The sequence below is a fragment of the Cygnus atratus genome, chromosome 5 (assembly GCF_013377495.2).
Source record: "Cygnus atratus isolate AKBS03 ecotype Queensland, Australia chromosome 5, CAtr_DNAZoo_HiC_assembly, whole genome shotgun sequence".
Taxonomy (NCBI): domain Eukaryota; kingdom Metazoa; phylum Chordata; class Aves; order Anseriformes; family Anatidae; genus Cygnus; species Cygnus atratus.
In genome coordinates, this window is record NC_066366.1 from 37,885,592 (window position 1) to 37,902,448 (window position 16,857).

The 16,857-nt window shown below is 39.4% G+C and overlaps 1 protein-coding gene across 3 annotated transcripts in view; it reads left to right on the top strand.

Annotated features, from left to right (window-relative positions):
* The window catches only part of MOB2 (MOB kinase activator 2), a 112,003-nt gene that overhangs the window by 34,982 nt on the left and 60,164 nt on the right, over positions 1-16,857 (top strand). The window contains exon 1 of one of the 3 annotated variants that reach the window (XM_035539101.1): positions 2,237-2,499. The exons of 1 other annotated variant lie outside the window; for it this stretch is intronic. In XM_035539101.1, the coding sequence (XP_035394994.1) occupies positions 2,465-2,499 (35 nt within the window). In that variant the 5' untranslated portion in view covers positions 2,237-2,464. Of the gene's footprint in view, positions 1-2,236; positions 2,500-8,492; positions 8,533-16,857 lie in introns of those variants that run through there. One more of the 3 variants, XM_035539097.1, reaches the window with a different exon arrangement.

Sequence of the window (16,857 nt, forward strand, 5' to 3'; positions counted from 1 at the left end):
CCTTTTTATTGGGTTCATATGGGGGTCAGAGAGAACAGTGACTTTGAAACTCATGGATTAGATGTCATTTTTGGACTGAAGCTTTGATTTCATGACAAAGAATTATCAAAGTGTGGTTTAAACGAGGGATTTTCACATTCTAGGGATGACTGATACTTTTACTTTGGCATGCCATTTTTTAAAGTCTTTACTGTGTCAGTGTTAAGACACAAAGAGGCTTTTGACCTCCATCCATACACAGTTTTTATATTGTCAATGATTTTGGTCCTGCTCTGTGAACTATAAAAGCTAAGACAAGCTTTTATACTTTGCAGTAAACTGTTTGAGGTAGGGTGTTTTGTGTGTGTGTGGTTTGCTTTGGTTTTGTTTTGAATAAAGACTTTGTAGTTTCATATTAAAAACTATAGTGTGGGAAGGTAAATTGCTTCACTTTATGTGCTAGGATATATTTAATCTCCAATTGCTTTTTTTTTAAATTAATCATAAATTTCCAGCACTCTGTCACCCTCGCAGTAAAGAAGTGTGTTCTCATATTCAGCTTGGAACATCCTGTGTTTTGGTTTGTGCCCCTTGCCTCTTGTCCTGTCACTGGGCAGGACAATGTAGTTACTGCTAATATTCAATTACTAATTATGACATATTTATTAACGCAAACTATTAAATCAATATGGATGTATGTTCTTTAAGTGTCTTGGTTTTACTACACAAAAATCTCATGACACTCTCATGACTGTTGTATTGCAGAAGATAAAGGAAAGGTTTGAATTAGTTTTTCTGGGGTTATTTTTCTACACTTCAATTTGGTTTTCTTTATTTGCTCTTACACTGTTTGAAAACAGGAACTGCATGTGCAGTGCTTTAGTACAGCATCTCTTTGATCTCCAGAGTCTATACGTGCTGACATGGTATTGTAGTATGTAGGCTTGTAAACCTATTTGTAGCCTTCATAGCCCTCATGGGGAGGAAGAAGCAGTGTTAAAAAAAAAAAAAAAAAAAAAAAACAAACATGATAAAACAGAATGCTGAGTAATGTAAAGGCTTACAGAGAAGAAGAAAAAACAAGGTATGTACCTGAAACAAAACTAGAATGGTATGAAAGTTGCTATAGTTTTCACGTGCAGGGTCCTTTTTCAGCAGAGGGCAGTACTGGTTCAGTTTCTTTCCAAGTCGGGGAGATGCACAGTCATGGGGAAACACCAGCTTTTAGGAATAGCTGGATGTGGATGTTATAATTTAAGTTTGTTCCTAATAGGTGGCTGGAGAAGGCTTGGGAATAGCTTTCGGAATACCTATGTAAAACCAGGGTCAATGTAGTACCAGATTAAGCTCTGTTAATCATTTGTGTGTTCTTAACAGCAGGGTTGCTCTGTTCTTTGGTCATCGACCCATCAGCCAGGTAACTGCAGCAGATCTGTCTGTGACTGCCTGCTTTCCTGCTCACAGGCAGGTAAGTCCAGAGCCAGCGTATATGGTGAAAGTAAGACCTGCTCTGGACTGCTGCATGTGCTGTCTGCTGGTAAATACAGCCTGACTGCTCTATGTCCACAGAGAGCTTTTTATTTTATTTGTAATCCTCCACTGCTTGTTTTCGTGCTGGAGTAGAATATATTTAAGAGACTATGGTACTGCTTGGCTGGTGACAAAGTAAGTGTCAAACATATTATTAATTGCAAGTCCTGTTTTTCCTCTGGAGCCCATTGGTATATCTATTATAAGCATCTTCCACAAGGTGGAGCTTTAAAGCTCTGCAGCTGGGAATTTTTCTCTTTGACTAATAAACAGCAGGATGAATGGAGTTTATGAAATCTTTTAGAGCAGGTATAAAATGACCGTTTCATTTCTTTTCAAGAAAGTGGGTGGGTTTTAGAAAAACAAAACAAAACAAAAACAGACTCAAAAGATATTTTGGGCTTGGTAACATGAGTCTCTGAAATTAATGTTGTAAAAGAGGATAGGAAGGACTGGAAAAAATTGCTTCATTACCATTACTTATTTATTCTTTTGGAATTACTCTTTTCTTCCAAGCTGATTTGAGAAGTAGCAGAACTAGATAGAGAAAAGCACTAGCAAAAGACTTGCTAAATCTTCTTTTATTGGGAGGAGTGTTTTTCTTTTTTTTTTTTTTTTTTTTTTTTGGACAGTCCTACCCTAAAAGAAGAGGAGGAAACTTTAGATAACAGCTATTCTGACAGATAAAAGAAAGGCAGAAAACAATTTCTTTCGGACAGCTGTCTTTTTGAGAATGAGCCGTGCGTGCATACACTTTCTCTGGAGGAGAACCTTTTTTGTTTCCCACTGTACTTGCTAGAAGTTGCATCTTGCTGAATTCTGGAGAAGTGCTACCAACATTTCAGGCTGTACTTCAGTAATCAGCTATCTTGTGCATCCCGTATTTCTTTGAGTATCCTAACTGTGTTTTACTCTGCCATCTTGTTGGAAATCCCCCGCTGTTAATTTTGCTGGAATGGAATTCATCATCTGCTCATTGTGCTGCTGTTGGTAAGACAATTTTGTACATTAACTAGCGCAGGCATGTGTGAACATGAGGTGGTACTCTGTGCAGGCAAAAGCTGGAAGAGAACTTACTGGTGGCGAGGAAGAAGCACTGGATGGGTAGCAGCAGAGAGGGAGAAACTCAAGTCTTGTGTGTCTCCTGCCTGGCTTTTCTGTCTCAAGCTAACACTTGTTATTATCAGAAAAGGCTAATAATGTACCTCTGCCATAACTCTCTGTATGACACAAAACTTGAAGCAATTTACAGAGTACTCTACAAATACTCTTTCCTTGTCAACTTTATTCAGTAAATTCCTCTGTTACTCAATATGTTTGAGCCAATTGATTAGTGTTTTCTGCAGGGTCTCTGCTGTTGCTTCATGCTTGACCTGAGGAGTTGCAGTTGAAAGTTGAAAAACGTTTTCTCAAAGTAAATTATTTGTGTTGTTTCTTTATCCTTTGCAGGTGGCAAGCTAGTGAGCAAGAGATAAGAAATTGGTTATGACTTCATTTGGTGTTTCAGAGAGGCTGCCTAGGTTAACAAGTAGAACCCTGAAGAACTTGGAACAGGAACTGCACGTCAGAAATCCACTTTCTCCTTTTCTAAAATTGCTACCCCCCTACTTGATGGCCCTTCCATCTCCAATTTTAAGCACAGGAAATAGCATATGGCAAATGCAATGAAAAGCAGGGGTTCTTATGCCTAATTACAGTGAGTTGAGAGGCTCTCCAGACAGACTGACTACTACTGATTTAGGCTTCATCGAGGCCGATGGCTGGACCAGTTTGTAATGCTACTGGACCTGCTGCAGATCCAAGATAAGAACTCTTCTTTAAAATTCAGTTTCCTTCAGATGCTATGTTTAGAACTATAATTTTTTTCTTTTAGTTCCACCTCTTATTTCTTTGAAACATCCTTGTCATGCAAATTTGTTTAAATGCCAGTCCATTGCTAGCTGATGAGATGTATCTGTTGGTATGGAAGATGTGGTAGGCAATTTGGACAGTTTTATGAAGAGCTCTGCCCTGTAATATAATGTTAGGTTAGATTTCTGAACCACAACCTCAGAATAGAAATCTAGCGTGTGTTAAAAAAAAAAAAAAAAAAAAAAAAAAAAAGTAATATAAGTAGGGTGGTGGAGCGAGCTTGAAATTATGATTTTTTTGTTTTATGGGAAGTGTGGTTGTGTACGGGCAAGAATTTTTGCCCTTCCCTCCCACTGCTGCTGCCAACGTGGATGTCCAGTACTCTCAGAGTACTCCACCCCTCTTGATTTCTAGCACTAATGGCAAATTCCGTTCTTTCCTGAAAGCAATAGTAATGTCAATTAACTAAAAAATATTCCAGATACAACCTTTTGCATGATTCTTAAGTTTTGTAACAGTGAGTGGTTCTATCGCAGTCCATTCCAAATTGCAATGGCTGTCTACAGAGTTGGATAAAGCATTACTCATTTTTCACACAGACTTACAGAAGCTGGGTGATTTTGGCAGGAAGCTTTGTGGTGACTGGAGATAATGAAGCTAAGGATACTGAAGGTATGTTTTCTAGGGATAAATATGTATTTTTTCTATTACCCAGGCCAGTGCACTATTGACAAAAATGCTTTCAGCAGGCAGTTTGGAGGCATTCCTCTGTTGGTAATAGAATACAGTTGTCTTGGAGGAAAGACTTTCTTAACACTTCTTAGCCAAGCTTAATTTAAACAAACTTTGGTATGAAGATATCAAAATAGCAACCCTAAAACATGTTTCCACAGAGTGTGTGTAGGGAGGGGCTAAGCATAGCATAACCAGCCTTCAGTTTTGAATAGGCAGTTGGTGACTATTTAGCTGGATTTCTTTATTGTCCCTTTTCTTTGCAAGACACATATTCAGAACAGAAGGTGAAAGAACTGCTGCATAGTCACTTATTTAGCTTCAAATCAGTGTGAAAATCCCTCTGCAAATTACAAAGAGAGAAGGGTGACACAGTAAGTTTTTAGAATAATAGTGGAAGATGTGATTGGGAAGATAGATGCTGGCCATAATAAAGCCACCTGTGCCTTCAGCATCTGCTTTTTTCAAATATTCCAGTCTATAGCATTACTGCCCCATCGTCTGGATGATTGTTGCCTTATTTCTCGTGTCACTGGTAGACCTAGATGCTTGTAAAACTGAGCAACTATGTAAATTTCACACTTCTGTTCCTGCTCTTGTGTGTTCTTGTCCTGGTCAGTGAAACAGCTGCTGTTAAAGCTGTACGTGTTGAACGCAAAGATAATTTGTTGAAGTGATGCAAGGAGAGTGGCCCTTACGTATGAAGTGGGAACACCCATTGCTAGGCTGATCTTAGCCTTAAAACCAGAGCTGAATACAGGTATGTGGAAGTAATGCTTAAATTCCAGTGCAGCAAACTCTTGTCTCTGCTGCTACCGTGCCAAAAATAGTTGCTGCAAAATTATTGGTCTATTCACTCACTGCTAAGGCTATTACAGCCTAGCTGTAATTGCTTGACCCAGCATGTGCACTTCCCTCCCTACTTTAAAAGCAGCACCATGTAGAATTTAAAGGTAAAACAGTTGTCACTTCCATTAATCGTAATACGTTTTCATTCGTATTTGTTCTTTCTCTCTGTTGATGTATCCTATATATGATTAAGCATCTTTTCAGGTATTACTGAAGTCTTTTTGCACCCACTTTCCCTCAGTCATTTTGCTTGGCCTTCTTTATGTACTTAACTGTATTATTTTTTTTTTAAGCTTTTTTTTTCAAAGCATGTCTAACTGCAAAAGTTTTAAAACGATTATCATCTCTCTTTTACCATTCATCTCTTTTATAATCTTAGCAAGTTTTTCAAACACGTCCTGGCTAGGGAGCCAACAAGTGAAAGGTCTCTATGAAAGCTCAGCAGCATGGGCATTATCAGATGGCATGACTTTGGATCGGATGCCACACTTCTCATGCCGTACTTGCTGGATTTGTCAGTTTTCTTTCTGTGAACAGCACTGGGAAGTCTCTAGCTTTCACCTAAGTGTCTGGGTAGCAAACTGTTGACTTAAGAGAGCCCATCTCCCCTGTGGTAAGGGGATGGTGTCTCAAATCACAAAGGGATGGTTTACTCCGTTTATGCAGTAGGACTCTGTAGTTGATGGACTTAATTTTCTGTGATTTTAGTACCTGGCTCACTCGGCCTATTTTTTATTAGATAGCTACTATTAACTGAAGTTTGTAAGTGGTCTGTAACTGATTTCAGTTTCAAATACCATAACTTCTGTATTGAATTTTCTGTTCCTGATATTAGGTAATGTTCTAATAGGAGATACCTATTGGTTGTGGATGTATAGTTAGACTGAGAAATCATTTCTGCTGATGCTACACCTCTTATAATCAGTTGAGAAACTTAAAAAGGGAGGAGATAAAACAGGAACTTAAAACCAGTTTATCAGCTACAGCTATTAGACAGTAAATGACTGTAAATCACACAGTAGACATTTCATAAGAGCAGATAAATCCCAATTAGACAATCCCAAATGTTTTTGGGAGGAGCTATGGGTGCTATCATGTAGTTAGTATATTACCCTAATCAGCAAATAGATCACACCCCTTAAATGAAGGAGTTATCTGAGAAGTGTTTGAGTTTGAACTATCTGAAATTAGTTATGAGTCTTTTATGTGTCTCTCTGATATCTCTTTGTCAGAGAGGATTGAATGGTAAAGATTGCTTTCTAACAATGTACAAATTTTAAGGAAGATAAAAAAGTGGTATACATGATTTTTTAAAAAAAATGGCCAGAGTTTCTAATAGCATTAATAGCATCTGTTTTACAAGCTGTCCCAAGTGATAGATTTTCTTCAGCATACTCCTTGTATGATTTTTGGTCAAAATGAGTCTGAAGATATCCTCACTGTGTTATGATAAATGTAAATGATAAGAGATAGAAGGAGGTAGTGTTTTTTAGCCAAAATCTTGTTCCTTAGACTTGTCATTGATTTTTAAGAGGTAGTCAATGTCTGAAGAAAAACAAGTGTGATAGTGGCATTGCGGTACATAATATTGCCTCTAGATAGTATTGATTTTTTCTGCAGGGGAAAACAGATGTTTTTGGTATTGTTTTCTTTAACTTTCAAAGGACAAGGCCATGTTTTGCCTAATTTTCCTATTGCTTCACTGTTTTCATCAATTTCTTTGAGATGCTGGGTTTTTAAAGTTCTATCTGAAACTGGGAAATTTTCTATCCTGGAGCAGTTTCTGTGATGTCTCCTTTCCTACTCCAACCTTAGGTGGGTTTTGTTCTGCAGCGTGTTCTTTCCCTTGCAGTTTTTTTCTTAAATTAATTTTTCTAGCCAAGAGCTACATCAGAGTCCTCTGATGACTCTAGTCTTTAAATAGGGAACTGGCTTTGCTTACTGCATTTGATTTTAGAATAGTTTATTTAAATGTATTCTCCTCTATAGCATCCAGGTTTGTTTATTTGGGGTATAAACCTTCTTAGATCTTGGAAGCATTGTTTCATTTATATCTATAGTAAGTCAGATAATGTCAGGGCCTTTGATTTGAACAGAGTTAAAAGAATCCTGAGTAAATCTTACTAAAACTTTTTTTTTTTTTTTTTTGCAACCATTGTTCAGTGGAGCTTTTGCTGTACCTAAAGGAGTTTTTTGGTGAGAACTTGGACACTTTCAAACAAGATTTATATAGAAGTCATTCCCTGAAGCTTGTATGTGAACGTATAGTGTCGGCCGTAACTGGAGGCATCTCTGTCAGTGGTAACGAGGACCAGGGCAGTCCATGGCAGGGGAATGATGATTCAGGCCTTGCTGAATCTGACTGCAAACTGCTGCGTTCCTATCCCATTTCAGAACACCTTCTGCAGATGACAGGGATCAAGAAGACAGAAACCTGTCACCTACCTTCGTATTCTGCATCTGCTTGTCAGAATAGCGTCTGCTTTTTGTGTGGTAAAAGCTGAGACTCTGGTTGTCCATTATAGTGTTGTTTAAGGCCCCCTTCCATTGCCCTTTTATTGGCTTTCTGCAGCTTTGTAGGGAGTAGATTGTATAAAGCATGCCCCTGGAAAGCAGAGGCCGCTAAAAGGTTTAAGGCAAATTTGTTTGGGGACAAAGAGGGCATTGAGGAGAACTTGAGAGAGAGATTGAAGGGCTTCTGCAGCGCAACAGAGCCTTGTCTGTGCAAGACTCAGCCTGCCTCTAAGTTCCAGCAGGCTGCTGAGAAGCAGGCCAAGAAAAGACTCTCCAAGACCCCGTTCCCTTCATCTGAAGTGTGCCATCTGGACAGAGGATGGCTAGAGGGTTCCTGGAACATATAGAAAGGAATCTTGAGGGCTGAAAATAAATGCTAGTGGAGACAGGAAGCGTCTGAGACATAGGGTTGGAGGAGGGGAGCTGCTTAGCATGACTGCTTCATGGGTCACAGTGGTGGCGAGGAGGAGAAGGGTGAGTAAAGCCTCTGTGCGCAGGCCTTCCTCCGAGGCCTAAACCTGCCCTCCGCTCACCGCTCTGTGCGAGGGCATTTCAGTTGTTTGCTGCAGAAGTTCATCCGAGTGATTTGGACTTTTCCCATGTAGGAAGGGGTGCGTACATTGGTAGCTCTTGGCACACCAGGCATTTTAAGATAGACGGGTACCAGCTCTGAGACAAGTTTTCTCTCAGCGCTGCCATGCCTGAGTTGTCACAAGGCTGTGTGTGGTGGCATTGAGGCAGGTGATGTTCTGAGCAGACTATGCTGCTCTTGGTAATTTCTCTCACCTGGAAAAGCTAATGAGCAGGGGTATTTTATTCCTTTGATGTGCTTTAATAAGTGTCATAATACTGGAGAACAGGAGCCTTCCTTTGTGGGTTATGAAGATGGTACAGTCTTTGTACTCCTCTTGGAGCAGAAATGTCAGCTAATCACATCACCCATCTTTTCTTCCTATAAGAGCCTCTTATATGTCCAGAGAAACCTTACACTGAACTTCTTTTTTGCATCACCTGTTGTGCATTTTGAAGGATAACCAGCTGAATAATGATGAATGTTTTTGCTCTGTGGGCTGTCCTGTAAGTATTAAGTTGAAATAAGGTAAGTTCATTTCTCAAGCTATTTCAAAGAATGTGGTCATGAAACAGCTTGTATCCTACTAGTAGGCTTCTCAGTGCCTGCCATAAGCAATCCTACACAAGATTTCTGGGCTATTATCATATAAGGAATGGAGGTAGCTGGCTCTTAGAAGGCCAAGGCATTGATTCTTGAGAAAGTTAGACTGTAAAAAACAGAGCTCTTTTCCTTCACTTAATGCTTCTGACAAAAAAAAAAAAAAGTGTTCTCAGTTAGTGTATATCCCATGTGAAGTTGGTGGTACATTTCTTATTCCCGATCTTGCAATTGGAGTGTGCATTAAGAGGCAGCAACACTGGCCTACTTGAATTGAGCAGCAACAGAAAGTGGTTTTGGTGTGAGAAAAAACATTTCCAGAGCAATTATTTTATCAGGCACATTGTAGTCGCAGCCTTCTCAGTGAGATCACCAAGGGTCGTTTATGGTTTGATTGTAACTAAATGTGGTAATAAGGGCATGATATACAAGAGTAGAAGGCACGAGTTTGGAATGAGGATCCTTAAAGGTCTTAGGATTGAACAGCAGTAAGCTGGATTTATAGATGACTTTTAGGGGAGTGTCTCATGTTTTTCTTTCTTCCAAGCTTTTTCCTGAATTTCATTAGTCCTTTATTAGAGCATTAGCTTGCCAGAAGAGAAATTTCACTAATTTGTTGGTGTTTAAATGAGTCATCACTGATTCTTTGCTGAAAGTCTTCATTTTTTGTATTGTGACCATTTTTTTTGGCTGCTGTTGCTGTAAATTACCAGCATTTTAGATTGCTGTCACTTCTGCAGCAGTAACTTCAGAAGTTCTGTAATCTCTCTTGGCTTGTGGTGTGTGTAATTGGAGCACAGTGCAGTGTGACAACAAGGACCAGGCAAATCTCTCTTCACATATGAGGAAATAGCATGGAAGTAGTTTAGTATAATTTTGAGCTAGGCTTGGAAAATATCCTGTCTTAAGGAGCTTGTTGAATTCATGGCAGTTGTTTTCACTTTTCTGTCATGACAAAAAAATATGGAAAAGACCTTTTAAATTGAATGTCTTTGCACTGTCTACGGAAAGGGACAAACCAAAGCTTAAAGAGATTGTGACAGTTGTTTCTATGACGATTGTTTCTAATACACTTAGCCAGTCTCTTTTCCTCTTTGAACATTTGCTGTTGTTTTTTCATGGAGTTTGTGAAATTTGTCACAAATTTCTTGTGGCACAGAATTGTAGGATTTTAAAATAGCTGCAGGTGAAGGATGGAATTTTGTATTAAAATATTCATGTAGAAATACATGCATGTGCTCTCCTTGTGGCACGTGGTTGCTTTGTGCTCACCCCTAGCATGAACCATCTTTGTCATGGACTCTGCGATAAGCAGGGTTGCTGCTCAGTAGCTACAGATAAGGGAAGCAATTCTTTTGTGCGGGATTGTGGTCGACGTGCATTGGGAGTGGAAAAGATGGCCTTTAAAGTAAGCTTGTGTCAAATGTGTGTGTGGGGGAAAACTTGCAATATGTAAACTTGAAGTAATCTTGGTCAATAATGTAGTCAGAAATGGTGACCCATATTAACAAATGTTCAAGTGTTGCAGTGACATTCACTAAATGCAGCTGTGAATATAAAATATCACCCTTTAGGAGACGGGGGAAGCTGAAAGAGAGAGATTGAAGGGATGGGGCAAGGACTCTGGCCCTGGCTTTGTGCTGTTTGTAGGTGCTTGCATAATTGTTCGTTGGGCATTTGCAGCTTCAGAGGTAGAGATAAGGCAACTTGCACATGATTATCCAAATTCTTTGGTATATAGTGCTGCATAAGGGTGGTGTATGAGGAGGGTGAAGTGCTGTCACCCTGTAACAAAGCTTTGTAAGAACTCCAACTCCTTACCTCTGGTATAGGATGAAAACTGGCTAGTGCTCTGGTAATGATTCACAAATAACTGAAAATACTCAGTTTTTCAACACAGAAGTTTTTTGTCATTTAAATTTGAAATGAGTATGTTTGTGAAGGTCAACAGCAAATGTGCAATAATATCCCTCTCTAGCTTCCACTGCTCAGAGCTGAGCTTTATCATACATTATGGCAATGTGTTGAGGTTTTTTGTTTCTAAAACAAGCAGATAATTCAATGCTGTACTAGGATGTGGGGAGTCCAGTGGTATTTATCAACAGAGTATAATTTTTCCATTGAACTAGTTGTCAGAAGGAAAAGAAATGAAACAGGAATGATCTTCTGAATGACAATCTAGATGGAGTTTTAAAATAAGAAACGGGGTTTGGGGTTGTTGGTGTGCAAGGTGATTTGTAAATAGTGTGTGGGGTTAAAGCACGATGCTTATAGGTGCTCTCAGTACAAACGTGAATAGCCTTGCTGGGAATGCAGTGGTCACTGCTATGGTGACTCTTTGGGGTCTGAATTGAATCAGAAGTAAAGGGCTGTGCTGAGCTTTTTCAGGATTTTTCTTAAGACGTTTGGAGTAGCTGGAAAAAAAGGTGAGGATCTGTACGTGCTCTGTTGGAGACAGACAGATTTCCACTTAGAGCATTCCTCCTTTCATCACCTGGAGCTGAACCCAGCAGTCCTCTTTGCCTAGCTTGCTTGTCGAGGCTAGCAGAGCAAATGCCATGGCAAAGATGCTGGCATTTCACACTGAAACAGTGTAGTAGCAGTGCCAGCTCAGGTGGCAGGGGTCCATCATAGATCACTAAATTGTGTGTGCTCCCAGGATTTGTGGACATTAGGGTTTCGCAACACAGAATTTACTTTTCAATGTGACTCACAGGAAACATACCAAATCTCTCTTTTGGAGGGAAGAAAATGGTATGATAATGTAGCATGGAAAAACTGGCTCACAATCTGTATGTTCAGCAAGGCTGACTTAAAGGCTGCGGTCTAACTGTTACATTTTGGAACTTGAGCTGCTTGATGGTGCATGCTCAAAATATGTTTAACGTACATCTTTTTGGATGTATAACGTGGCTGAAAATGCAGGGAAAAGTCTTAGTTATTACACTGGTGATACCCCTTAAAAGTTGTTCTGACTGCTACAGTAAACATACTGTTTAAGATTTTGTGAATTGAATTAGAAGAGAATTAGGACAGCTTCTGTGTGTATTTTTTTTGGTTTTGCTTCCAGACATGACAGGTATAGCTGGTGATTATGCTTTTACTTATTTTTAAATGATGTGAATGCCAAGATCCAGCCATATACATTCTGTTAATTGGTCTTTTACTTTTCTTTTAAAGGTAAAGAGAGGAGATGCAGTCAAAGTATATGTAAATGCTGATACTTCTTGGTGGAGAAGCTTGTTCTGTCTCCTTAAACATCTGACAAGTTAAGTATCAGCTGGGCAAGGGCAGTGTGGAAACGCTCCATTAGGAGCTGCTCAGGCTTCTGCCCAACTAAACTCTTATTCAGCAAGACACTGTGCTATGTGGCCTCAAGCAATTTAGTCCATTTTTATCCCTTTTCACTTTCTAAACTTGGAGAATATTCCACATTGCAGAGATGTAAATGGCTTTGCTAATGATGAGATAATTGACCTTTGAAAATCGTTTGCTAATTAGTGTAGCTTTTGCTTTTATCCTGTTCGCAGCAGTATAGGCAAGACTGTGATTATTACTGTAATTTAATAACTTTAATTACAAAACAATAAACTAAAAAAAAAAGCCTAATAAATAATAGCAAAAAAAATACTAGATAAGTGGTAGATATTCCAGAATAGCATATAAGGATAATTTTTTCCCTCTTACCTTCTCTGAATTTGCTGGCCAGGCTTTCTTTTGCCCTTTTTTGACCATATCAAGAAATTCTGTTTAGAGTAGGTTTAATGACTGGCTTTTGAATTCATTCTTCTGCTAAACTATGAATGCAAACTAATAGCTCTGTTCCTGTGACCCTAACAGTGCGCTTTATAAAGCCAAAATCTAGGTTAAATCTCCAGTGTGCAAGCTGAAATCCTTATACAAGGGCACGTGCATGGCAGGAACTGCTCACCCAGGTACTGGTCCTCATCGTCAAAGTATGTGCCTAGTCAGGTCTGTGTTTCACCCGCAGTCATTAATGAAGCTGTGTTATAGTTGTGTTTTAGTTCCTCTTTTTTTTGTTTGTTTTGTTTTGTTTTTGTTTGTTTTTGCCAAAAACTAGTTCTCTCATCTAACCTGGGTCTTTGCAGGAAGCTCAGCCACTCTTAAGTTGCTGACGGCTGTTGTCCTTCTGGGCAGTGGTGCAGTAAAAGCATAAAAAATTCTGGTGGTAGTTTAGAATTTCTGCTTTTCCCATTAGAGTTGCTTTATCTTTTGCCAGGAAGAAGGTATTTTATTTGCCAAAGAGGATTACTTTGCTTTCTTCTCCCAGATCAACTGCTGGCTACTGAAGTAGTGTGCTGTCATATCTTCAAAGACACGTAAGGTCTAGATTCTGAGACATAAGATGTGTGTAGGGATGTGATGCTATGTTACTAAAGACTGAGGGATTGCTTTGTGTTACAGGTTTTCCTGCTGCATAAAATAGGTGGGTTACTTCTCAGGGGAAGTCTATAAAACCAGAAATGTGACCAGGCAGCAGCTGTGCAGTTTCGATGGAATTTAGTGGTGACAGTACAATTCTTATATTTTACCATTCTCGTGTCTCAAAATAAAAAGCAAGAATCTAGTGATAAGGCTATGAATTTGTGTCCCCAACTGAGTTCCTTGGTCAATGAAATCTTTAAAGAAAGTACATGCCTGTGCACAGATGACAGAAGGGCGGCTGTTCATAACTGACGTGTGGCTTCTGCCATGTACGAGGTGTTTTGAAAGGCACCAGGCCTAAGCAGTGAGGTTTGAATCGGGAGCTGAGGTCTTCTGAATTATGTTATTCTTTCATTTGGTGCTTGGCTGTCCATGAATCGCTTCAACTAGTAAAACTTTGTGTCTTTTCAGTTCCTGGCTGTCAGAGTGGTTCCCAAAGCATAGTTATTGCTGTTTTATATGTTGGGAATCTGCAATGCCAAAGCTGATGACTGTCTTTCACTGAATCTTCTGTAAAATGTCGTCCCCCTGGAATCTGACCTCGTGTGGAAGATAAGGCAGCTTTGACCTGATTTAGATGCAGGCAGACTCTTAATTCATGGTCTTGACCTGTATGTTGGGGAGCATTGCATTTAAAGCTCCCAGGCCTCTGAAGCTGAAACTCCAGTATTGTATCCTCGTGTTATTAGTTTTATTTCACATTCACTGCTGTGCCTTAGCTAATACGATGAAAATGCACAGTACAGATGGTACCCTGCATGTCTTGTCCTTGGTAATGTAGAAGGACAGAAACAGCAATGAGATTTTCATTCCCTTTCCAAACTGTTTCCTTTTATTTGCTCCACTTTTTAGCTGTTTCCTCCTGTTTTTGTCCGGTCTTATGGCTGTAACAATCACTGAGGGGACCCAGGTAACAGGGATTGAACACTTTTTTCCAACGTGCTATGTAGATCTTAGTTAATGCTCAGATATCCTCAGCTATGAGGTACAGACTGTTTTGAGTAAAGTAGTCTTTCCTTTCCCTGACGGATGGATCTCTAAGGTTATGCGTATGTCTACAAGGACTCTTTTTGTTGAACGTTTAGGATCTTGTGAAAGTATGAATAATAGCAGCTGAAGTCCATTTTGGCCAGGACTTTGCTAGTATTGCCTAAAAAGCCAGTGTTTAAGTGATTTATGTTGCTGACTTCACCATTGACATGCGGGTTATTTTTTCACTGTGCATGTAATTTCAGAGAGGCCGTTTCAGTACGTGCATTAATTTAGAAGTACAGAAGAATCTGAACACAAAGCTGCTTTTATTTGTTCTGAGGTGGTCGATTAATTCTCTACTCTCTGAAAGTATGTCATCTAAAGCGTGTCTGATAAGTGGTAATGCAGGATGATGTTTTTTATGATCAGAATTTATTCTGCAATGCTTGGTTTTCCACTTCTCTTTTCTTTCCATACCAGTCAGTAACTGAAGGATTAGCTTAAAGCTTCTGGTCATAGTTGTCTCCTGTGCTATGTGTTTGGCTTTACAGTTTTTGTGGTTTATCTTTGGTTCCCTGTTTTGGGGGAGCACATGCTCACGTTTGGCCAAGGCTGAGTATATCGCATGGTTTCAGAGGCGTTCATTTGTTTAGGTTTGTGCTCGATAACCTGTTTTTCCTGAGAAAGACACAAATTCTAATCTCTGTGAGTTCTAAAGTAATGCTTTCAGTGTTTTCAGGTTTAAATGAGTTTACTGCAAGTTTGTGAGTAAGCACGAACTCAGAGCTAGACTGTTGGATTCACTTAAATAATAGCGAAGTCTGAAATGTCAGTGGTGACAATGTGATTAGCATTCTGCTGGTGCTGGTAGAAGCACCTTCCCTGCAGGAACCTACCTCCAGCACACAATTTAGAACAGGTATGGCCATTGTCTTTGGTATTTGATGCAGCTCAAATGCCATTCTAGATCCTATTAGTCCACGAAGCAGCAAGGACAGTAATAAAAGAGAAGAATGACTCTTTGAGGACACTGGGGAGGATGTGCAAAGCAAGTTCGTAATCAAATTTAAAATGAGATTCAGAGAGAAAGGGCCTGATAATTTTGATTTGTTTCAAATAAACATTTCAGTGCCTGAGCATATAACTGTGTACATACCTGTTGTACTCACTAATCCATGTATGGCACGCGGTGTCTCTAATAAATTTTGTCCCTGTTATTTGATTGTAGTTCCTGATAACTCTTACTTATAATTGTTCTATATTTGACGAAAATTACAGCCCTTTCCTAATATTTAAAGAATTTTACTTCCTTTCCTGTGTTAAAGGATCTATGTACTAATAGTGTTACTTGTGAAATAGCAGCCGTTTGTATTGGAATCTGGGTAGTTTCATTATTAACAAAAACAATCCAGTGTTAAACTTCTTTTAATAGAAAAATTGTTTGCAGAGTTTAGCACCTTAGTGTGAGATCACTTAGCTAAATTAAAGAGAAAAAGAAAAGGAAAGAAGTGAGGAATGCAGTAGAAAACTTACTATTTTTCTTTCTGCTTGTTTTATAGGCTTCAGGGATTCGTACGTGTCTGATCTGGTGTAGTTAATTTTAGCTAAAGCCTCTTTCTCAGAAATTTCTCTCCTGTTCTCCCTCTGTGGTGCTTCCAGACTTCTCCTGGATTGTATCATTAGCTAAATTTTGCAGCAGAGGCTTTTATACCGGCTGGGACTTCTTGGGTGGGGCGTTTGGTAAGTCACACAGTTGTTTCCTGTTCTTGGGCTGAAGGGGCAGTGCCTGCTCTAAATTACCTGCTCACGGCTTTTGCCAAGAACATCAATCTTCTTGTGCTATTTATTTTGCTCCATGAGCCTTCCTTTGAGATGGACGAGGTCTGTGGACTGATCTGAATGGGGGTCTTCATGCTCTCAAGCCATTTGCCACAGTTGTATAAATGGCTCTTGTCCCTGTGGCTGGTCTTCATGCCCATCTGCACAAAGCAGGGCAACTTTCACTCAAAAATTCATTTGGCCACAGTATTTTATGATAACCCGGTGCAAGGACCTCTCATTAACACAAACTTATTATTAAATTCTATTAAGCTGCATCCGTTTTTAAAAACCAGGTATCATTTAAAAGGTTAAAAACAATGCAATTAAGCACCGTGCAGTCTGATACCAAACTTGCATTTCATTAACTCTTCTGGACAGCCCTTCCAAAGAGCGCTGTGTCCATGTTCATTTGCTCCAAACCTGCCTCCAGGAAACTGCCCAAAAGGGGGATCAAAGCAGGCGGCGTGCCAAAGGTTTGTGTTTCAGACAATTTGGCACATGCTGAAAGCTTGTTCTTTCCTGTATTAAGCCATGGGCAGATGTCCATTAAGAATGATTAGGCAAAATTTATATAAAAGCCTTGTAAAATGTCTTTTTTTTTAATCCTCTCACTTGAGAGGTTTTGTGTGGGCGTGTATTTTTTCTAAATTTATAAACCCTGGCTTTTGCCCTTGTCCGGTAGAGACTGCTCACCCACCCTTTTCCGTTTCCAGGCGGATTGCTTTTCTGTTATTTCAGTTCTGTAACTTTCTCCAACACTGTCCTGTTTGGCATATTATGAAGGGCTTGCAATAACCCTTTCAGTGCCACTGTCATCTTTGTCTTAATTCAGGACTGGCTGTTGTATTCACTAAAATAAAATACAAATCTCTTCTTAGAAGTAAATTGAAGACTCCTTCTGTTATGGCTTTCTGTTTGCATGCAGGGAACGTGATGTGGCTTTCATTTGTTTATTGACCATTGTAATAGCCTCACACTGGGCTTATTCTTCA